The sequence below is a fragment of the Cyphomyrmex costatus genome, unplaced genomic scaffold (genome assembly GCF_001594065.2).
Source record: "Cyphomyrmex costatus isolate MS0001 unplaced genomic scaffold, Ccosl1.0 scaffold21, whole genome shotgun sequence".
NCBI lineage: Eukaryota > Metazoa > Arthropoda > Insecta > Hymenoptera > Formicidae > Cyphomyrmex > Cyphomyrmex costatus.
In genome coordinates this window covers 73,972-98,141 of record NW_017276147.1, presented here as the reverse complement: position 1 = coordinate 98,141, position 24,170 = coordinate 73,972, and the positions used below count along the sequence as shown (strand labels likewise).

Here is a 24,170-nt window from a genome sequence, read left to right as displayed (position 1 = left end):
GCCAGCAACATCGCCGGCTCCGGCCTGAGCGATTATCAGTCTCTAGGGCGATCGGGCGAATGCCGAATGCCCGTTAACCAAAATTACTATTACCAACCTCTGTGCGAAAGACCGTCCGCGCTGCCCATACGTGGTGGTGGTGGGCATCTCCTGTTGGGCGCGTAGTGACTCAATTCCTCATACATGTGTCGCCTCGGATCCCACGTCGAGTGACTCCTTAACGAGCTAGTTCCACCTATTGAACACATACTACAAAGGTCGTACGACACGCTGGCGCCTATCAAGATTCTTTCCCGCCAACTGCCCTGTTCTCTTTAAAGAGTTTAGAGGATTTGAACTCTGGGGAGAAGGTACTCTTTATTTTCTTTTTTTTACTAACGTTTGATTAATACGCAAATTGATACAATAGACACTCGTTAGGCACCAACGGCGTGATAAGCGCAAACAAGTAGGAACGAACGTTATGTTTTCGCTGAGGGACATACAAACTCGGTAACGTATATAAGAACATTTCAAAGCATGGCGAACGAAAAAAGAAACTGGCATTGATCGTGTATATGGGTTCTGTCTGGCCTGGGGATCTGTCATCTGACTGGGAGCCTATCGTATGTGCAAATCTCGATGTGTACCTCTTGAGAAAAGATGAAAGAAGGAACTATCGTGCCGATGCGACAACAACTAAATAAGTTGGAATTGATCTAAAAGGTAAGTGTTGGCAGTTGTGGCTTACTTATAACTGTACCTCGCTTGATACGATCGCAGGTGTTGTAATTCGAGCCGGGTACAGGTGGAAGTTTGCGATTCGGAGGTGCGATGTACCCTAGTTCGTCGCGAAGATCGGATCTGCGTTTGTCCAAGGTAGCGCCGCCAACTCCGGTTTGCTGATAGACTACGTCGTCTAAAATAAAGGCGTTCGATCTAATAATTGTGAATGTATCGAGACAACAAAAAGTATCTAAATTCGGGTCATACGACGTTTTTTATGACTAAAAAAGGCAACTTAAAGACGTCTTATGTCACAATTTTAGACTTTGTGTTGTTTGGATACATACGTTTTGATACATCTGATCTTATTGTTGATGTACGAGTATTATATTAATTAGATATGCCATCACCCACGCTTGTGAAACAAAAGGAAAATGTAGGAGAGGAAAATTCTAAAATTTAATATTTGGAGAGGATTTCAAGACTAGGGTGGTCGACGCGTGGATCGATCATCAAGAAATTATCACGATGTTATTACATTACAAAATATAATTTTGTTATGATAATATCTACGACTGACGAGATTGTGATATTTTTTTCGACCAGCTAATTAATCTCGAATATCATCGAATATCAATTTCGTTTCCCGATGAACTTCCACCGTCTGTATGCGACTTAACAGGTAAAAGTAATTAAAAAAAATTGGTATACATTGTCCCTCGTAATATTTCTCGTCGGCTGAAGAGATACCTCGCAGCCGTGTTTGTTCCGGGCCTCGAGTTCTTCTCGAGAGCGCCACACAAATGACAACTATTCCTACTATTATAACAACGACCGTCGCGCCAACTGGCACTACCACGTTTACGTCGAGCCAGCTGGGTAACCATGGGAAGTACCGTCTTACATCCGCAGTGTTGTCATTACCGCCATTACGTATAGGAGGTGCGATCGTACCTGTTCAAAGAAGGAAACAGATTATGATTACCTTTATCGCTATTGTGACCCTTCCCCCTGAGAACGCAGATCACGATGACGGCAACGATTATTACAAGTATGGCTGCTACCACAGGTACGACCAGATTTAAGTTAGCCATGAAAATTTTCATTGGATCTTCGTCATTGCCACCACCGTTTACGTCCGGCAGCTCGCGGGCCGGTGCAATGGTGCCTGGAACAAAAAACGTTTCGGCGACCGCTCAATCCAGCCACCATTGGCACCGGCTACGAGGCGCCGCTGTGTGTCAGACGACCAATCATACTCACCGCCAGTCACCGTCAAAGTCGCAAATTCATATTCGGCCACGGCGAAACCGGCATTATTGTGAGCCGTAACACGCAAATGATACCAGCTAGCGGGGTCTAGATCCAATACTACAAAGTTACCGCCCGGTTTGACGTTGTTCGAGACCTGGTTCCATTCCTGCTGCATTCTGAACAAAACATGTCTCTTTAACTGTTGATCTTGATATTGGATTGGATGTTCGTTGTATGATTATCTTTTTATCTTACTTCTTCTTATGTTCAACAACGAAGTACAACATGGGGCAGCCACCATCAGACCAAGTGCTCAAGTGCAAAGAGATGCTATTCGTAGATACCTCGATGAATTTCGCCGCTTCGGGGATGATTGGTTTGGAGCCTTTTGTACGCGTGTTTAGAATGTCTGAAGGATCGCCGATTCCAATTCTGTAAGAAAACTTTCATGTGTACGAAATTTTTTTATTACAAACCTTGCATTACAATTTTAGCAGTAAAGTTACCCGTTATAAGCGGTGACATAAATCTGATATCGGGAACCGCACCACAAATTCTCGAGTGTATATTTCTGTGCTGTAGAACTGATCTGAACGGTTTCCCAATCGCCGAACTCGGGTTTGTAGTGAATCGTATAGCCGTGAATTGGTGCATTGTCCGTGGGATGTGGGCGTAATTTCATCGTCAAAGAGTTGGTGGTAGTGGCGGTAAGGGTAACTTGCGGTGAGTGTGGAGGAGCTGTGAAAACATAACGTTAATTTTAATACGTATAACGAATTATTGAAATCAGTAACTAAAATTTCCATGTGTTAGAATATTTATGTACCGTGTACGACTAGCTGATGAGTTACGGTATCGTGTCCAAAAGAGTTTTCCACGTAACAAGAATATTCTCCAGCGTCCGCGCGGTCGACTTCTTTGATAAATAGCGATCCCTCGGGTAATTGTCTCAATCGATCGGTCTGTTGAAGAGTAGCGCCTCGTACTTTCCATGTTACTTCCGGTGCGGGTACGCCGACAGTGAGACATGGCAGCTTAACGTCCTCTTTGTATGTTGCAGTGAACTTATCGTCGAACGATGCGATCTTGGCCGGTACTATAATTAAAGTGTGAAACTTTGAATACCTTTTAATTTATAACAGACTATGAAAACTTGTAATCGATTCACAAATTTATTGTAATTATTCAAAATGTGAATTTTGAACGAAAAAATTACCTCGAACACTTGGTCCCAAAGTCACAATTTTCGAAGCTTCACCTTCACCGATATTCGTGCTAGCGGTCACCCAAAATTCATATCTTAGTTGCTTGTCTAATCCAGACGCTTCGTGAGTTAGTTGATTTGGTGGTACTTTCTGACTGGTTGGCTCCTCTGCATTATCCGCTTTTGTGTAAACAGTATATTGAGAAATAACTCCGTTAGGCTGACTAGGCGGACGCCATGAGATAAGAATGGATTCCGAAGACATGACTAGAGCTTTGATAGCAATAGGAGCTTCGGGTGCTAAAAATAGATACGGAACATGTAGTATGTTCAAAAACACGTTCTTTCACATAATGAACCAATACATTAATTAATTTCTTAATTACCATCTTGCTCAGTTTGGCAGTGAATTGGTGCAGATTTAACGCCATCTCCTCCAGATGTAAAAGCCAGAACTTGCATGCTGTAGTTGGTGTATTTCTTAAGACCGTGCAGAATGGTTTCGCTTGAAGACGTGATCTTGGTGTCTTTTGTATTCTCGTCGTACCACGTGTCGGATGGTCCGTAGATGACCTAAAGCAAATATTTAAAGATGCTGCTGCAAACGGTTTTATGCCTCTCTCTCGAGTCGCGCTTTTACTAACTTTGTAACCGGTGATAACGCCGTTGGCCGCGCTGAGTGGCGGTGACACCCAGGACACTCTGATAGTCTGAGAAGTAAGAGTCGTGCAAGTAGTGTCATGGGGTGGTTGCTCGGGTACGCCTTCTGCGGTGTGTTGCCTGCGTTCCTCGCTCATTGGTCCGGAGCCGACTTTATTAAATGCTTGAACGACTACGCCATACTGTGTATAGGTCTTGAGGTTTGCGATCTGCAAGTGATGTTCCTTTGTGTCTTCTTTGGAGAAATCGACAGTCTCAAACATGTAAGGTTTGTCTGACGATTGTCTGTATCCAACGTAGTAGCCGAGAATCTCACCATTCCAGTCCTCGCGTGGAGGCGGTTTCCACGTTACCTGATGAAATTTACATTTATTGCACATATATTCCCAAACGCCTATACAACGTTCCAATAGCAATAATATTACGAATGTTATTGAAACGCTCTGTGTATGGGCAATTACAATGCAATTGTTCTGTTTACCTTTAGCGTGTGCTGATCAAGAGCATCCACCTTAATAGAAGTTGGTGGGCCAGTAGGTGCTTCTTCTGCAGTGATAATGGTGACCGTGTCAGACGGATCAGATGTGCCAATTTCGTTTTCAGCGACGATTCGAAGGTGATAGGTGGTCGCGGGTCTTAGATTATATACTCCGGCTACATTCTGTTGCGAGCCAGGTACGAGCACTCGATCAATATCAGTTTCCCAGGAACCCTTGCTGATTTTGTATTCAATAACATATCGTTTAATTGGACTGTTTCCATCATAAGGCGCGGCCCATGATAATTGCACTGAACGTCCTGATTTATCCAACACTTTAAGACCATATGGAACTTCCGGCACCTCTATAATAAACACATAAATTAGACCGTGACTCACATATTTTGTTGATTTATCAAGTATAATATGTAATTATATGAACCAACCTTGTACGATCATATTAATGCTAGTGTCATCACTACCGAAAGCATTCGTAGCTACGCAAGTGAACAAGGCAGAATCGCTCCTTTCGGTTCGTTTAATGCTCAAGTCGGACAGTACCCCGTTAGCCAAGATTTCTTCACGAATAGTATAACGAGGATCGCTTTTCGTATCTAATCTCTTGTTGTTCATGTTCCATAAAATGCCGATTGGTTTCTCTCCTTGCGCCTCGCATTGCAATACAGCTGGTTCTCCACGACGAGCGGTTTGGTTTCTTAGTTTAATTTCAAATTGCGGAGGAGCTAAAAAAATATTACAAAAGATGTATAAAACGCAAGAGAAATTACAAGATGTAAAATGACTAAACGTGAGATACCTTGAACCGAAATAAGAATGACAGCTGATAAGCCTGACCCAATTCCATTAACAGCCTCACAAAGGTAATAGCCTTCATTCGTCTTTTGTATATTGTTAATGGAGAGAGTGCCATCTTCCACGCTAATGTCAGGGTTGCTCAATTTCAAATCGGTATAATCTCCCGGCGTATCCCCTATGACAGACATGTATAATTAGTATATGCAAGTAGAAAGATTTATTGTTTGTCAGGCTGCGATTGCTAGTCTATACTTACCAGCAGCTCTCTTCCACGTGACCTGAGGCTTAGGAAATCCATCGGCTTTGCATTCTACTCGTGCATCGGATCCTTGAGCAAATGCTTTATCGGTAGGTTCCAGGATCCAACGAGGAGGTACTGTTATAGAATAAATAGATTAGCCGTGATATACTTTTGCGTACATAAGATTGTGCAGTATCCAGGAGCCAGTCGCTTGAAGACTCGAGTCATTTACTTTTCAAAAGCTTTAAAACTTATCATTTACAGTAATATATATACATATGTAAAATTATTGTTTATAATTTAATTGATTCAAACAAGTGTATTAATCTGTAATAGTAATAGATAATATTACACTGTATTGTTTGCTTTTCTCTTTAAATTCTATGAAATATTTAAAATAACAATAAAAATAAATAGAAAAATGGGTTTTTTAATTTTGTTAAAATTAAGTGTTTGTATTTAAAATAAGTTACTGAAATTGCCGCAAAAATTATTCTTATATAAATATCAGATATTAGAAATAGTTTTAAAATCGTTAAAGACTCGAATTGTAGTAATTTTGCATGCAGAATAAAACGCGACACGCTCCTGCTACTGCGATGAATATAATGTATGGCATGCGGGATTCTGAAGTGGTTATGCGGGTAATGCATGGAACAGAGAGAAAGTGAAAGAGAGAGACAGAGAAAGAGAGAGAGAAAGAGAAACTACGGTTTTTAAAGGAGCCTAACGGCGAGCATGCACGAATACTCGAGTGCACGGTGCATCATGCTGTACCGCGTTTACGAATAATACTCGATTACGCTCGTTTATGTATATAAATGCATGCATATTGAGTATCTACACTACATACGCGTCTACAAAATGAACAAGGCAAAATGTGTGATGAGAGATGGTGAGGGGTCGAGGAGGGACGTGTTTGGGGGAACATTCGTGGGTATAGGGTTGTGATGAATTGATCGTGGGGTGAATTCTGAGATGTGGTTGGATGGTCGGTCGGTCATCTTAGTACAAGGACGCGTTTTAGCGCGAATGGGGGTACGGTGAGGTATAAATCGACACTCGAACGTACACGAGACGGATCATATATGCAACTTGCATGTGAAACCTACGCAATCCTGCGATCACAAAAAGTGGCATTTAGATCGTATGTGCTACGGGAACGGCGAACGCGTTCGTGAAGGATGTAGAAACGCGATGAGATTCGCGTGCGAAAGGAAATCACATCCTGTCGCGTTATTTCGCCGCAGGGATGATGATCGAAGCCAACGTAAAAAGTCACACAAGAGCGGCTGACGATGAGAATAATAAGATAACGAGGCTGCAAAATAAACGAGGAAAGGCCAACGGCTATGGGCAAAAGCTACTGATTCTCGGAGCACGAAAGAAACTCCGATTGAGCTTCGTTCGCTTGAAATACCGGCGGATATACATAGTAAAGAGGAAATTACAGCGGTGAGAAGTAAATATAGACAGAGACAGAAAGAAAGAGAAAGAGGCAGAGATAGAAAGTATGAAAAGAAATAAGTAGCAAGATATAGCGAGAGAAATAGTGTACGCGCGAGAAGGTCGTCATCGGTGACAAAAGCAACGCTTTTTGTACAAGTTGAGCTGAGCGCGAGCTCCAACTAACTGAAATTCCAGAAAGCTTTCGCCAACAGGGGAAAAAACACATGATCAGCGTCACAGCAACGATGAATAAAATGCAACCAATCAAGCCTGCACTTAAATACTCGCGTGGGATCCGCGTTTCTTTTTTTTTTTTTTATTTATTATCATTCCGAAACTTTTCGCTCAACCATTGTTATCAACGTCATGTCATTCTCAGTGCTCCGTTCTTTACTCTGGACCTAACCGTGGACTCGTAAGGTTGCCTCGTGGATCGCTCTGCCCGACGGATTACTAGCAACACACGCGTAACATCCGCCATGCTCCGGTGTTACCGGCTCGATCAGTAGTATACTCGTCCGTGGGCCGAGTTTCCCGACGCTGAATCCCATGAACTGCGACAACGGTTCGCCCTCGTGGGTCCAGGCGATCTCGATTGGCGTGTCGCCTATCGGCACCATGCATGCCAATTGGGCGGCTTGCCCGGCATAGATCGGTCGATCTCCAAAATCGAACGGACTGATCCGTGGCAGGACTGTAACGGAACGGCAGATAGATCCAAATTCCCGTAACGATCTTCATTCCAGTTTCTTCGCGATCGATGCGAACGATCGTGGTTGATCGTCTGTCGTCGTCTGAATTCGTTTTCTGTAATACGCTCTTCCGTCCAAGAATCTAACGTTGCTTTCTCTCATTTTATATTCGGCGTGCTGCTATATTCTCCGTAGATTGCACGGCAAATAATCGATGACTCTAAATTCTAAATTACATATAAATTGCGTTGGAATAATCGGAACTGGCAGTCCTTCGATTAAATCGACTGACTTTGGTAACCGAGCTGTCGAGATCAGAGAAGGGATGCGGAGTGATAGAGAACGTGCCAGAGAATGAGAGACAGTTCTGGGCCGGGAGAGAATGGGGGACACACGGCTCATCTCATAGTAATCGACGCCTCGTACGTGATTCAAACAGACGTGGGCACAAACTACTCTCGCCTATACGAATCAACTAAATAGTTTAACCTCGTTACAAGGAAGATAACTCTCTATAGATAGAAAGGAGGAGTATGCGTCGAGCAATGCAGATTTCCAGACACACATATCTCGTAATATCATTACAATACAGTTAGGACAGACAGATTGGAGATTTTACGACGTACGTGAAGCGGCAGCAAGGGTCGTAAATCTAACATATCGAAACGTTCTACTGATAGATATAAATATATATATATAAATATAACTACAACCGAATAAAAGGGTAAACGTACCACTGCTTTCCGCTCAAATAGTAACACGCATACAAAACGGTAGTACTCTCACTACGCGTACGCCCGTTAAACACCATCATCATGCCGCGCGGTTTCGCTTTGTGTTAAAGAAAATATACGTATATATATGTATTTTTTAATCTTATTCTGTTTATTACTGGATGCTTTTGTGATCGTGTGTTCGTTTTCTCTGTACCGTTCACTTTCAGATGGGCGCTGTGCCGAGCACTGCCCGCTGGATTATCGGCGACGCAAGCATACTCCCCGGCGTGCTCCCCCCTGACAGCGGGAATCGTCAGGGCCGAGACTCTATCCCCCAACGCGGTGATACCCACTCCTTCGCCTACCTCTAAATGGCGGCCCTCGAACAACCACTTGAGCGAAATCGGCGTGTCTCCCTTCACGACCGCGCAATGGACGATTATCAGATCGCCGGAGTTGGCCTCGTCGAACGCGAACGGCTGCAGATGTGGAGCGACTGCCAGGAGATAGAGAACGGATAGATACTAGAGACAACAGGCAATAATAGATGAAGAGAGAAAGAGAAAAAGAGTAAATGAGAAAGAGAAACACGCGGGCGAGAATAAATGTCTCGCTTATCGAGGCGAATTTGCGCCGCGTGAGATTTAAGACGCGATATCATTGGGCGCGATTAGTTCGGTAATTGTAACAGCTGCTCTCGTGTCTGACCGCATAAATGGCGATTACAACCTAAACTATGTCGCACAAAGATTGTTAAGAGCGCGACGGATATTTGAACAAAAATTGATTTTGAAACGAGTGTCTACGGGAAGAAGCGGCGGTCTAGGATGACGGATAGGGAAGCAACTTGGACAAGGGATAGAGGAGAATTCGCAAGACTCAACGAAATATCGAGTAGATCCTTGCGGATCAGTGTATGCACCGTTCACAATGAGATCGGCCGACAACTCGTGTCTGCCGGCAAGGTTTTCCGCGACACACGTGTACGTTCCAGCATGGGTCGCCTGGACGGATCCTATGCTGAGTATGGCGCCACGTCCGCCCAAATCCACGATCGAGATTCCGGAGTGCGGCAAGATCGCATGACCGTTTAAGGTCCAACGGAGCTGCAAGGGTTGATCGCCCTCGACCACTGCGCACGGTACCGTTACTACTTGACCTGAGTTAAGCGGCTCCTCGCCGAACGCGAATGGCAATAATTTCGGAATGACTGGAAGAGAGAAAGAGAAAGAGATCAGAGAAAAAGAGAGAAAGAGTCTTGAAACCGCAGACTACATCAGCACAGGTGGAATAACGCGATTATTAGATCGGCGATAAGAAGTCTCGCGTTATCTCGCGAAACGTTTTTGCTTCATTTGTCCTCTCTTCGTTTCTTCTTCCATCCTTTTATTTTTAAATTTGTGTTATGACGAGCGTGTCATTCTTGTATTGTATGAGGGTGCTATTTCATTTGTTCGTTTTTGTCATACGACAAATGTGTGCAAGACAGAGAGATCCTCGGATCCTTATACCAGTTAACACGTTTGAAAAATTTGTTGTATAACAAAAACGCACAAATGTAATCTCATCCTAATGCTGTATGTTTCGCGATGCTGATCAATAATAAAATCAAAAGAATAAACAGGCATGTATAACCAAAGAAAGTGAGAAAAAAAGTCATGTTCAATGTTTGGTGACTAAAATGACAGTGACGGGCTCTAGAAAACACAGACACACGTCGTGCTACGAGTAATATGAAAAGCGAAGATACGGAGAAACTCAAAGAGAAATAACGACATGGGATAAAAATATAAAATGAGGACGAGGTCTCGAGAGACTCGTGAAAAATACTCGGAAAGGTGGATAAATCAGATGAGGATAAATTCAGACGAAAGATTGCTAAATACAGAAATGCAAATTGTGGCCATAGGTTTGTCGAAAGGTCTACCATTCACGTCCAACATGGCCGAATAGGAGGTCGATCCAGCTGCGTTTGAAGCAACGCATGTGTACTCCCCGGCGTGTCGCGCAGCTACTGATTCGATGGTCAGTTGTTTGACGCGCTTTCTGGTATCAGACACGATCACGTCGCCGTGATAAGACTGTATAGGACGGTTGTCAAAGATCCACGTGATCTCCAGAGGAAAATCGCCTTTGGTCACTACGCACTGCTCCGACACCAGATCTCCGGCATTAACGGGTTCCTCGCCGAAGGAGATCGGTGCTATCTGTGGGGAGACTGCGATACGAAAAAGAAGATAAAGCATATGATTCGAGAAAGATGGAAAAATCACGCATAGTTATCTTGCGAAATCCAACGAATACATGTTTGAATTTCTTAACCTTGAGATTTCACAAATGTGAGGGGCGAATAGTTTTTGCGATTTTTGTATAAAGATACGAGAGGAACAAAACTGAAGGTAACTTTGGTTTTTCATGATGTGGATCGATATTCAAGGACAGATTCTGATAGCTCTAATGATTTAAATTTGTTATTGGAAAGGATAGATTTCCAAGTACTTTGCGGGATAAAGTGCTGGCAATGACACTACGTCTTGACATGCGGCTTTTTGTAAATACCATTGACCGATAAAACGGCGGAACGGCTGACGGATCCGACCAGATTGCTCGCAACGCAGCTATATTCGCCAGCATGACGGGCAGTCACAGATTCAATGGTCAGGAGGGATGTTTTTTTCCCGGTATTTGTGATTATTACGTCCGGATGATTGAGACGCGTAATAATTTCGCTATTAAGGCTCCACCGTATTTCGATCGGTAGATCACCCTTTAAAATGCTACATACTGCAGAAACTTGCTCTCCCCAATTAGCTGGTTCTTCACTGATAGAAAATGGAGCAATTTGCGGGGCGACTGAAAACAATCGCAGAAAATGATCAATATGATGTAACGGTGTATATAAAAAATATATAAACTTTCCTTTTGCATAAATCAATTGGAATCGTAGAATTTATATTCATCGTCGAGCAAACGTACCCCGCTTTCAACGCTTTCGACGTTTTTTTAACGATCTTAATAATTTGCGTGTCTCATTGCTAAACTTTCGTGTTCGTACAATTGTCGTGTTATCAATTATACCTCACGCGACGGGACGGTTTTAGAGGAGTGCCATGTTATCGTTGTGTACGCGAGGATAGGAGAACAGTTTCGTCTAGGTACGTTATGCTTGCAAGCAGAATCTCAAGCTCAATCTCTCGATCGCAACGAGGCACTTCATTTCATGCCATGCCAGTACCATTCACAGCCAAGGTGGCGGAATAACTCGTCGCTCCGGCAGCATTCGAGGCTGTGCAAGTATACTCCCCGGCGTGTCTCGGACTCGCAGCCTCGATTGTCATTAGACTGACTCGCTTGCTGGTGCTTGATATCGATATATCTCCGTAATTCTCCTTGGTGATAGCCTCGCCATTCAACGCCCACGATACTTCGATCGGCAGGTCTCCCTTCACAACCGTACAAACCGACGAGACCGCTTCGCCCCAATTCGCGGGCTCGTCACTGATCGAGAACGGCGCTATCTGCGGAGCGACTGAAAACGATTTTCCAAAGTATGACAATCCTATTCACAAACAAATTCATTGAATTCGAACATCTCTGTGTACCACATGAGAAAAACCATTGCAAAAGTGCCTCTTATATTGAGAATACCTATAGAAAAATATTTTTCTAATTGTGATCTAATTCATTAACTCGATATTTATTTAATTATTATTTTATGCTCTTCTACTAGTATATTTCTATCGCGATATATACTTATCTTCCTATAAATAATATAATAAATAATAGACTTTAATTCGAGAAAAATATAAAAATAGTCAAGTTCAGTGACACCTATTCATAACGCCGTTGCTTCGAGCTGACGTGATAAAATAGTGCAAAACGTCCGCGAATGCGTGATAAGGCCAGATAACAGACAAATATACGTCCTCATCGTACTCCCCATACTCGACAAAGCGCAAGGGAATGTTGAAAAGATTATGAGCACTGGTGAAGGAGTTGAAGGAGATGTGATGAAAAGGAGGGACGGTTTTGTCTTCGCCCGGCGAAGGAAGAATAGTCGAAATGTCGTCGCGTATATACACGTGTATGTACACATGCGCGCGATGTTACCGTTCACGGCTAGAGCGGCTGTATGGCTGGAGGCTCCGGCTTTGTTCGACGCGGTGCAAGTGTATTCGCCGGCGTGTCTAGCCGCGACAGCATCGATCGACAGAACGCTGAGGCGCTTGCCCTTCGTGATAGAGAACTGATCTGTACTCTCGGCGGATATCGGCTCGCCGTTGAACGCCCAGGTAATGTCCATCGGGAAGTCCCCCTTGAGAATGGAACAGGTCGCAGAGATCGCCTCGCCCGAGTTTACCGGCTCGTCGCCGAACGTGAACGGGAAGATCTGCGGAGCAACTGCGATCGCGAGTCGCGCGTGAGAATCGATAAATAATATCCACGTGTCGGTAAAATCCCCTCACGATTCTTACGGTCTTTTTACGATCCTCGTGAGACGGTCGTCGGGAACGATCACGCGGCAATTAGGAACAAGGGTGTCGTATCATGAGATTAAGACAATGCGATGAGGCAGGTTTTGATGATCTATGAATCGCAATGATGGATTAGGCAAGTGCTATACGACGTTTAGCTGACGTGCATGTGTGCTTCTGGAAATATGTTAGATACCGTTGACGACGAGGGTGGTCGAATGGCTGACGTTGCCGGCTCTGTTCGTAGCTACACACGTGTACTCGCCCGCGTGCCTCGCGGCCACGGATTCGATGCTGAGAGCACTCATATGTTTATTTATGTTCGTGATCATAATATCAGAATCATGCACACTAATCGGTTTGCCGTTAAACGTCCAAACGATCTTTACAGGAAAATCGCCTTTCATAATGGAACATGTCGCCGAAACCATATCACCCCAATTCGCCGGTCCGTCACTGATCGCGAAAGGCCCTATGTGCGGCGCAACTACAATATTATAATATTATAATAAATCAGAGATAAATTTCATGTCAGATTTAACTTTATCTAAAGTAATAAAGAATAAATATTGGACTTATGATATAATTAAATGGCAGCTTAGAAATGTCATGATCTTGCTCGTAGAATATTAATGCTTTCAACAACGCGTTTGAACTGTTCCTAGTATCGTTAAAATAGGAGGAATTAATTAAGGAGGATTATCAACGAGATTTTCAACATTAAGTTGATAATATCTTTTTTCGTGATTCCGCACAAAAGAAAGGAATTGAAGGAAATCGTGGAAGTGATGAATCGCTCTGCACATGCACGGTAGGACGAAATGAGGAAAGCTACTCGAAACACAAGACGTGGGAGACCTTTATACCATTCACGGCCAGTGATGCGGAATAACTCGTTCCACCAGCAACGTTGCTAGCCGTGCAGGTGTATTCCCCAGCGTGGCGTGCCGTCACGGCATCGATCGTAAGCAGGCTAACACGCTTGCCGGTATTAACTATCAATATATCGGGATGATCTCGAGAAATTGGCTCGCCGTTGTGTGCCCACTCAATCTGGATCGGGTGATCGCCCTTCAACACCGTGCAAGTTACAGTGATGGTGTCACCCCAATTCGCCGGTTCCTCGCCGATCACAAATGGCATGATTTCAGGGGCAACTAAGGATATGTCTTAATTATAGCCCTATTCTACTTTCGTCCAATTTTAAATACGATTTGTCACCAAATGTTTATACAATACCATATTACACCTAAATTTAATAATTGTAATATGTATTATAGATAAAAACTATATGTATATATATTTAAATCTCTCTCTTCATCTTGTGATATCATAAACATAGCCTGTCTCTTTCGTTAAACCTGAGAACGCGAAGGAGCATGAGGACCTCTTGGGAATGAGTGTGTAAGTAGTATCAGTGTCAAGCTATGTAAGTGGAAGACCCATACATGCACTGTAGAATTAATAGAAACTTCGAAGAATGTAATGTGGTACCGTTGACGGCTAAAGAAGCGGAATAGCTCGTTCCACCGGCAGCATTAGTGGCTACGCAAGTGTACTCTCCGGCGTGGCTAGCCGTAACAGCATCGATCGTGAGCAGGCTGACGCGTTTGCTGGTGACAATTGTTATATCAAAAACATCGTGAGAAATCGGCTGGCCGTTGAGCGCCCACTCGATCTGTATTGGTTGATCTCCTTTTAAAATGGTGCATGTCGCGGTGACTGTCTCTCCCCAATTCGCCGGTTTCTCACTGAGTACGAAAGGAGCTATCTCCGGAGCAACTAAAGTGGACAAATGACCGATCGTGTAACAACTAATCTACTGCAAGTTAATGATATAACGCTGACAAGTATAAGTATAATAATACATGTCTTTACGATTTGACAATACTTCGAAGACCGCAATTGACCATCGACGATGATTTTGACCGAAGCAGGATGGGGAGAAGTAATAATGACAAATAATGTGGAAGATGATAGGATATAGAGGACAAATGCATAGGGAATCTCTCAGACAAGATGTACCGTTCACAGCTAAAGTCGCTGAATAACTGGTCGCTCCAGCTTTATTCGATGCCGAGCACGTGTATTCTCCTGCGTGTCTCGCAGCCACGGACTCGATGCTGAGGATGCTATTCTTCCGCGTTGTCGCCAAGATATTAATGTCCGAACGATCTGGCCGAATAGGTTCACTGTTCAAAGCCCACGTGATCTCGATCGGTAAATCACCTTTGAGAATGGCGCACACCACGGAAATGGAATCGCCCCAGTTGGCTGGTTCCTCGGCGATAGCGAACGGTGCAATTTGTGGTGCAACTGCAACGGGTTTTACGTGTTTTTTCCCCTCTTTTTTTTTCTTTATATAAATCGTCAATCTTTTTGACAATTTCTTGAGATGACAACACTAGAGAAAAATTTGAAGACGAAGAGAAAATGAATAGAGTTGTCAGAATAGCTGTCGTTACCTTTTCCGATTACGCACGCGAATTTCAATCGGGAAGAAAAGGGCGAGGAATATAGTAGGAAAAAACGAATCCAAGATCAACATTCTTTTCTAACGATTGTCGTAGATACCGTTAACTGTCAACTCTGCGGAATAAGTGATTGCGCCGGCAGCATTGGAGGCAACGCAAGTGTAAGTGCCTGCGTGACTTGGACTCGCAGAATCTATAGACAGCAGGCTGTTCCTCTTGGTAGTGGTCACGGATATTCGATGATTCTCCTCGATAGGCATTCCATTCAATGCCCACGTAATATCTAACGGGGTGTCCCCGTTAACCACTGTACAGACCGCCGATACAGAGTCACCCCAATTTACCGCTCTATCGGCCATTTCGAAGGGTGCGATGCGCGGCGGTACTGTTAAGGTCATAGAAAAGCTACGTCACATTGAACCAGAATAAGAAAAATGACTCGTAAAAAATTATCGATAGTGACAATCTTGGTCTTTTACCATTCTTTCTCGAGATGCTAGAAGAGATTTGATGGAAAACTCAATAAAGGACTTCAATGATATTTTCAACTATGTGATTATTATTAACTACATCATGAAGTTGTGATGCCTTTACTATACACGTAATTTTTCCTGGGTGTCACAAAATGCTAAAAAAAAACATAGCCCGGTATTACATGCGTCCAACCAACCACCCAACCGTCATTGATTCAAACTGGCCAAGCATACCGTTCACCGAAAGAACTGAAGAGTGGGTAGCAGTTCCGGCCGTGTTGCTCGCAGTGCACGAGTACTCGCCCGCGTGTCTTGCGGCTACCGATTCGATCGTCAGTTGGCTGGCCCGTTTGCTACTCCTGCTTATCACTATGTCGGGATTGTAATTGTGTTCGTCGAATGCGCCATTCGCGATGTCGATCACACGCCCGTTAAACGACCAGATTATGTCAATAGGCAGATCACCTTTTATCACGGCACATTGCACGGTCGCCATTTCTCCCGCATTGGCAGCTTCGTCACCAAAAGTGAAAGGTGCCAGTTGCGGTGCAACTGTAACCGCGAAGGGCACATTCGTGAATCACACGTAGGAGCTTCCGGAGTGGCGCAACAAGATAACGGAAATGTTACCGAATCACTCAGAATCAAATTAGATGTCTCATAAAATATCACCTTTGAATCTTCAGAGGGAAGATCGGGGAAGGACAAGGAACGATTTTCAATAGAGAACATCGAACAATGTTGTAACGATATACATTATGAAGCGATACAGGAAAAGACTTTCAAATAAAATAAGAACAAAAGTAAAGAAAAAGGTTCAAACGTAATAAGAACAAAATAAAGGGAAAAATATACAAGGACCATCGTTTCGCTGTCACTGCGGGATGGACCGTACGTTGTCGTTTATAACAATAATCTCGCTGCTAGAAGTATATTACGCAGGATTATCGTCTCGACAATAACAGTGAGCGCGAAGAGCGGTGATTACTCAATTGATATGTTACTGCAGAAGTGGAAGAAGTTACAAAAGGATAATAAAACTGTATGTATACAAGGCATACGTATATGTAAGGCAGTGCGTTTCTTTTTACATATACGAGCGCGGTACCGTTCACCGAAAGTACAGCGGTGTGACTGTCGGATCCGGCAGCATTGGTCGCAGTACATTTGTATCTTCCAGCATGTCTCGCCGCCACGCTGTCGATGCTCAAGAAGCTGACTCTCTTATTGGTCACGATACTAACATCCGGCCGACTCGAGTTGATTGGGATGTCGTCGAAAGTCCACATCAATTTTACAGGAAAGTCACCTTTGACGATCGTGCAAGAAACCGACAGCATCTCGCCGGAGTTGAGGGGATCGTCACCGAAGGAAAACTGAAGGATCTGTGGCGCGACTGCGTGAACGACAGCGGCACAGACGAAGGAGTATAATGACAGACAAAGGAAGGTATAACAAGAGATAGAAAATGTGACAGTGATCGGTGATAGGATAAAAAATATGTATGAGTGAATTTTATACGAGTTAAAAATTTTCTTGCACTTTTTTATTAATATAATAAAAGAGAAAAAAATGGATAAAATTTTAATATTACGAGATTGTTAGTAAATTCGTAACAGAAAGTAATAATTAGTAATTAATAGTGTAAAAGAAGTTGCGTATTTTTGTGTTGATAATTGTTAAGTGTTTAGTGATCAGCTACGATAAACGATCGTTTTTGAATGATGCTTTAGGAAAACGAGGAAAATGCATGACAGACGGGACGAGCATTCATTTCTTCTGTGAGAATCGATTGCATATACCGTTTACAGCCAGATGAGCCGTATATGTCGTGGCACCAACACGATTGGATGCAGTACAGGTATAATCGCCGGCGTGTCGAGCCGCGACCGATTCAATTGTTAAGACACTGTTCTTTCGGTTCGTGCTGCCTACTACTACGTCAGAGTCGCGACTGTCGATCGGCATTTCGTTGAAAGTCCAAGTTATTTCGATAGGCTGATCGCCCTTCGTGACAGAGCAGGTGATTGAGACCAGCTCGCCCCAGCTGGCCGGTTCATCCCCGAAAGCGAAAGGTAGTATTTGCGGGGCAACTGGAAAGAGCGACTGGGAGAAACGAGACAAGAAAGAGCAAATGTCGATTCGTAATACGGCGCATTTCTTAATCGCGTAAATTCGCTGGCATTTTTACGTGTATCGATATTATAACGTTTGTTTCAGCTAAGTGCGATCCATATGGACTGCTAGATGAGGTTGGTATGGCGGTAGAGATATGTATCTTGTTTTATCGAGAAATCTTTCGGAAGAGATTTTTAGGATAATGGGTTGAGGCGGGCTCGATGGACGGGAGAACTTCAGGTTCGTGATGGTTATTATGTACTGTGAGTTTATATATGTAACGGAAACCGTGCCGAGGGGATTAGGGTCGTACCGTTGACGGTCAAAGTTGTCGATCGACTGACGGAACCAGCTAAATTTGACGCGGAGCAGGCGTACTCTCCGGCGTGGCGCGCCGAGACGCCGTCGATGCTGAGGGTGCTCAAGTGCTTGCTGATTCTGGTAATCGTGATACCCGTGTCTTTCGATGTGTCGATCGGTACGCCATCGAACGACCACGATATGTCCATGGGCATATCGCCCTTCAAGATCGAGCAGGGCACGGACACGGAGTCTCCCCAATTGGCGATCTCGGCATTGAAAGCGATTGGTAGAAGCTGCGGTCCGACTAAAGGTGTCGTCAAACAAATCATGCTTCATTACTGAAAAGGATGCAACGGCGTCTGCGAATGATTCTCGGTGATTCTAACAAACACCTGTGCGTTAGTCAACTACCCGTCGACTACGATCTCATTAAAGCTTTCAAAGGATTCAAGTAGGCAGAGGATTTAACAACATTGACACGGAGGCGTGACAAACGAGGAAATAACTATGGTGCTATTTGCAAGGTCTGTGCAAGGAACAAGATAATAAGGTGATAAAACGCAACTGAAGAATGATAAAGACTGTGTTCTCTAGGAACAGATAATCCCGAACCATTGACGGTGAGGACGGTCGAGTAGGACGCCGTTCCAGCCGCATTTTCGGCGGTACAAACGTACTCCCCCGCATGTTTCGCGGTGATGACCGAGATCATGAGCATGCTAACGCGATCCGCGACCTTCTTCGCGAGTACGCCGGAGGAGCCGCCCATCTCTTCTCCGGGATAGCTCCAACGTATGTTCAACGGCAGGTCGCCACTTGATACGATACACTGTAGATTCGCAAATTCCCCGGCATTCATCGGTAGCTTCGTGAACGCGAACTCCTGAACGATCGGCGGCACTGAAGATGGAGGAGCGATGTATGGATGTATACGATTATACACGTCCCGCGTCAATGTGCCACGCTCGTGGATATCATAGACATGTTATATTCATTCTCGAGTTGCAGCGGGAATATTCCGATTGTGCGATATTGAAGATGTACAATTTTCTTTCTCAGTTAGAACGCTGAAGTTTGATTCTGTCTCAAGTATGTAAATTCAATATATGTCGCGGAAAAACTAGGTATCTTATCTCATTGTTAGCGTGAAACAATGCTTATAACACGCACGAATGCATGGCATTTGTTGCTACACGAGACGGTCGCGCAGTGGGAGAAGAGAGATCTGAATTGAAAACAAGCGCAACATTTTTCTTACTAACGATTCAATCGGCCACCGCCATACCAACTCCCAGACTTTCCACGAATGCGTGTCCTTTCTGTAGATCGATGTACGTTTGCTCTACGTTATTAAATGGTCGGTAACGTCTACTAAATGCAGTTTCCGAATCCGTGCCCGTGTCCTACAGTCGCACCCTTTAGAATCTACGACAGGCTCCCTATACGCGTGAAACGACATCCTCAATAAACAAGTCGGTACCTCCGACTTGATATCACAATCAATACGGAACGGTGCGATATAACAAAATTTATTGTTGATTAATATGACAGACACGACAATCTGCTGTAAAGAGAGTAGCTGTAAATAAACGTTTGCTATTCTAATATTATTATAGCTAATACATCTATTTCGTTGATCGGTCGGTTTGTTGATGACTGAAAATATAAATACCCTTTGTTTTCGAAATTATTTAGAGGACAGATTATTTTAATCGATAAATAATTAATTGCTAAACAGAACATAAATTGTTCTACGTATTATTGCGTATACTATTTGTGCTAAATGTATTATATTTAAGATCATTATATTAATGATAGGGTAAACTTTCTTTGATTTACGAATATTTTGTTACATTTAAATTTTCCATCTTAATATTAAATAAATTTTTCATTAAAACTCAATTCTCTTAACAAGTTCCGTGCCGCGTGGATCACCAGTGACGCACGTTAGACTTTCAGTTTAGATCAGAAGATATTTTGAAAAATAGAGATGAAAAAATAGATTTTTTTTATTTTGGAGAAAAGTATCAAGTAAAAATAGGTTTCGTAACCAAATGGTGTAGAATTCATAAAAAAATATATAGAATTTATATAATAAATACATAGAAAATAATATAGAAATCCTTTTTCTTAATCTTTATTATTAAAATGTTTTATATCTATGTCATTTCTATATTATTTAATTCGTCTTTACAATTTCAAATCAAGGCGGAAATATTCTTGCGTTAATTGTTGCAGTGCCTTTGAGTTTATATTGTTTATTAAGAATAAATAACTATCGCTTATAATTGTTTAAACAACAGATATTTTATATTTTATTGTAATTTCAAAAGCTATTAATCAATGGCTTATACTGTTATTAATACAGATAATATTTTTTATTAGCATAATTAACATTGTTTATTGTGTTGTATATTAGCTGTATGTACTCTAAATTTTTATTATTGAGACAAAGTTCCAATAGAATATTGATTCAATAGTTTGACGAACGCTTTTTAATAATTTATATTTAGAATATGTACAATTATATACAACAAAGTAGCGTTAGTTATTCTAATGAAGTATCATGTATATGTGTTAACAATAGTTTGCAACTCTTACTGAACTTTTAAAATCGGAGTACAATGTAAAATATTATCCGAATAATTATAAACGGCAGTATGCTTAAATTCATGACAATCATGACCACTGTTACTTAGTCACTGTACTATATTTTCACTTTTAGAGCTAGATATATTTACACAGAAATCTTTTAGATGAATGCAAAAACTAAATTCTAAAATAACAGTACGTCAAAATTGTTATATGCTCTAAAAAAATATATATCTGATTTTGTAAATAAAAATATTTGTAGAGACTCCAAGGAAAATACCGGTGCTTATTGAACTTTCATCTAAAATTTCTAGTTTTTTTCGGTTATTTTCATCTCTATTTGACTTTAAAGAAACATATGACCATAAAACACTTTTTAATATCATGTGTAAACATAATTATAATGTTTAGTACAATATATTAACGTGAGTCCGACGATCCATGTGAAATTAAATAATTATTAATAACTATTTATATAAAAAAATATCATCTTTACAATAATTTTATTAAATGTAAATTTTATCAAATAAATATTTAATAAAAACTTTTTTGCTTTGTTTCTGTATTGCATTTTGTATATTAAACCTTCTACTTTTTAATACTTTTGTCATTTTTTAGTCATTATGTAATAAATTTCATTTCACAAATTTGGAAACACGGTAGTATCTCAACGCTAAGTGTAGCCAAGTGCAGCGACACTATATAATAATTATTATATGTCGCGTGGGTCATCGATGATAAATTACGAAAAATTTGATTCGACACGGAACGTATTAAATGTCAATAATTCTTTTACTTGTAAAATACTATTTTATTATATGTATGTAAAATTAATATTTGTATAAAATTGAAATATTGTATGTGAAGAAAAATGCTAGGAAAAGAAAATGTTAAACTTACCCATGACTTGAACTTCCAGTGTTCCACGTGCACTGTAACCTTGTGCATTACGTGCCACGCAAGTGTAGGTTGCCTGGTCGCTCATTCGTTCAACATTCTCGATGATGAGTGTGCCATTAGGAAAGACCTTTTGTTTTCTGTTGATTGGCAGGACTCTGGTATCTCGTTCCCAAACGATACTTTCGATTGGGTATCCAGCAACAGGGCAAGTGACACGTAAAGTTTCTCCAGCAACGATAGCCTTCTTGTCCATGTGACGAATAAACGGCAAACCATAAACGTTGAGGCGGGCAGAATGCTCAGCAGCTCCAACCTGACAGAATTAAATATAGCACATTTAAAATATTTGCGGGGAATTTAAATTAATAAAAAAATATATTCATAAAAAGGAAAAAATTACACAGAGTGGTAAAGATCGTAATACGCTTAAAAGCAGATTTCTGAAATCATTTCAGGACAAAAGTACTAATACGAAAATGTTGAGGGAGTCTATAATAATTTTTAAATTATAAACATTTAAAGTTATCGAATTATACTGTTTAGTTCAGGTAATGCGATAGAAAATCCAATCACATCTAAGCGCATGAACTTTATGCGGTATGATTCGCTAACTTTAAATGCTTATAATTCAAAAACTATTAGAGCCTCGACATTTTAGTATTAAAATTTTTATTTCAAAATGATCTCAAGAATTATGTAGCCTTGGCCATAAATATAAAACATTCTGACAATGTTTTACATCTAACGAAAAATAAATTAAAAATAAATTTATTAAAAAATAATATTTATTTGTATAACAATTTAGTATTTTATCAGTTTTCTTTTGGCTTTTATTTATTTATCGTGTTTTTTCCAATACATTATCAAGGGTGTTTTATACTATATGTATATAATTATATACCTATGGTTAAGACTGTATTATATTATACATATAAATATTTATTAATAATTGATAGACAAAATTTAAATAAAAAATAGGTCTGTATATTTTTATGTATAAAAAAATTTAATAAAAAAACGAGAGAACGAACCTTTGACGCAGCGATGCACTTGTAGAGACCACCATCATTGGTATGAATGCTCGAAATATTCAGATGAGACACGACATCACCATTGACCGTGACGTATTGTCCCACTTGCAGTCTCTCGGTGTTCGACAACCGTTTTCCATCAAGTTCCCAGGTAATTTCGGGGGTAGGATTTCCGCTGGCAACGCACTTCAAAAACATGCTCGGTCCAGGTTGAAGAGTCTCTTCGGCGAAGGCTTGACGGATCTGCGGGGGCTCGACTGTCAATAATCAAAGAGATGAAAAGATAATTTTTGACAATCACAGCGTTATCTTTTGTTTTCGTGACATCAGTTTTTCTAATTAACAATTTCAAATTTATTTACGATTGTCACTTCAACGAAATTATAGTAATTACATTAATCAAAAATTTTTATTAATTCGTGAAAATTTTTTACTTCTTACAAAATTATTACCAAAATTTTTAATTGATTTAATTGACCACACTGAAAAAAATTTCCGGTTGAAAATTAACAATCAGAAGATTCTAATCAATTAGTATTCTGGTAACTCAACTAGAATTATAATAGACTCAATCAGAAAGTTCTAATTTCTTCATTTTGAACCAAAATTTCAATCAATGAAACTTTCTTTTCCCAGTACACAGATAAACCAGTAAACCAGTTTACATACAAAATTGCCATTACTGTAATTAATAAAAATGCTTATTACTAATTTAATTATACCATTGGAGAAAAATATGATAAAATTTTAACTCACATCTTCCACCAAGTTTTAACTCTGCCGTTGCTTGTGCACTTTCCTGATCATTTCTAACAAAGCATTGGTACATTCCCTTGTCTTCTTTTTTCACACTTTCGATTCTCAGTACGCGATCTTCCAATCCAAGGGGCTTCCCATCTTTGAGCCAGGAGATGGTCTTGATCGGATTACCTTGAACGGTACAGGTGAAGGTCGCGGGTCTTCCAAAGTCGATAGTTTGCGTGCTAGGCTCGATTTCCGCGGTCAGTGGTGCCGTAACAGTCAGAACGGTCTCTACACTTTCGCCGCCGACGGAATTGTTGACGATACAAAGATATTTACCGGAATCTTCGACTCGAGCTTCACGGATGATCAGAGTGCCACTGACCTGACGTACGCGTTCATTCAGTTGAACCGGCTGACGCCTCGTTGTGCCCTCGATGAACTTGTACCATCTGAAACAAAAAAAATAAAAACTGCCGATTTTCACGCCAATGCCGGAACGAGATTTGCTCGTTCCGTACCTTTATTGCATTTGTTTATATAAATCAAAATTTGAATCGCAAAATGGAACAAGAATATATATACAGTTTATTTTATAAATTAAATTTCGTAAATTTTATTTTTTTATGTGAACAACTTATAAACAAATTCTTTATAGAAGAACATTTTTTAATTATTTTATTATAATAAGTACATAATTTACAATATTTTTATTATAATATATAGCTTCCCTTATAAAAATTTAATACTAATATTGGCCAGTAATCACTTATTTTTAGTATTAAAATTAACACAATACTGTTAACACAATACACTCTCTCTCTCTCTCTCTCTCTCTCTCTCTCTCT

The 24,170-nt window shown here is 41.2% G+C and overlaps 1 protein-coding gene across 1 annotated transcript in view; it reads right to left on the bottom strand.

Moving 5' to 3' along the window:
* Nucleotides 1-24,170, bottom strand: part of Dscam1 (Down syndrome cell adhesion molecule 1) — a 79,101-nt gene that overhangs the window by 5,986 nt on the left and 48,945 nt on the right. The window contains exons 11-29 of the mRNA XM_018539306.1: nucleotides 23,338-23,774; nucleotides 22,582-22,838; nucleotides 21,551-21,863; nucleotides 13,557-13,847; nucleotides 12,887-13,177; nucleotides 5,374-5,493; nucleotides 5,119-5,292; nucleotides 4,748-5,044; nucleotides 4,305-4,666; nucleotides 3,808-4,176; nucleotides 3,550-3,736; nucleotides 3,176-3,463; nucleotides 2,786-3,055; nucleotides 2,466-2,697; nucleotides 2,215-2,391; nucleotides 1,969-2,135; nucleotides 1,417-1,659; nucleotides 731-898; nucleotides 98-235 (exon numbers count right to left, since the gene is read on the bottom strand). Of these exons, the coding sequence (XP_018394808.1) occupies nucleotides 98-235; nucleotides 731-898; nucleotides 1,417-1,659; nucleotides 1,969-2,135; nucleotides 2,215-2,391; nucleotides 2,466-2,697; nucleotides 2,786-3,055; nucleotides 3,176-3,463; nucleotides 3,550-3,736; nucleotides 3,808-4,176; nucleotides 4,305-4,666; nucleotides 4,748-5,044; nucleotides 5,119-5,292; nucleotides 5,374-5,493; nucleotides 12,887-13,177; nucleotides 13,557-13,847; nucleotides 21,551-21,863; nucleotides 22,582-22,838; nucleotides 23,338-23,774 (4,781 nt within the window). The remainder of the gene's footprint in view (nucleotides 1-97; nucleotides 236-730; nucleotides 899-1,416; nucleotides 1,660-1,968; nucleotides 2,136-2,214; nucleotides 2,392-2,465; nucleotides 2,698-2,785; nucleotides 3,056-3,175; nucleotides 3,464-3,549; nucleotides 3,737-3,807; nucleotides 4,177-4,304; nucleotides 4,667-4,747; nucleotides 5,045-5,118; nucleotides 5,293-5,373; nucleotides 5,494-12,886; nucleotides 13,178-13,556; nucleotides 13,848-21,550; nucleotides 21,864-22,581; nucleotides 22,839-23,337; nucleotides 23,775-24,170) is intronic.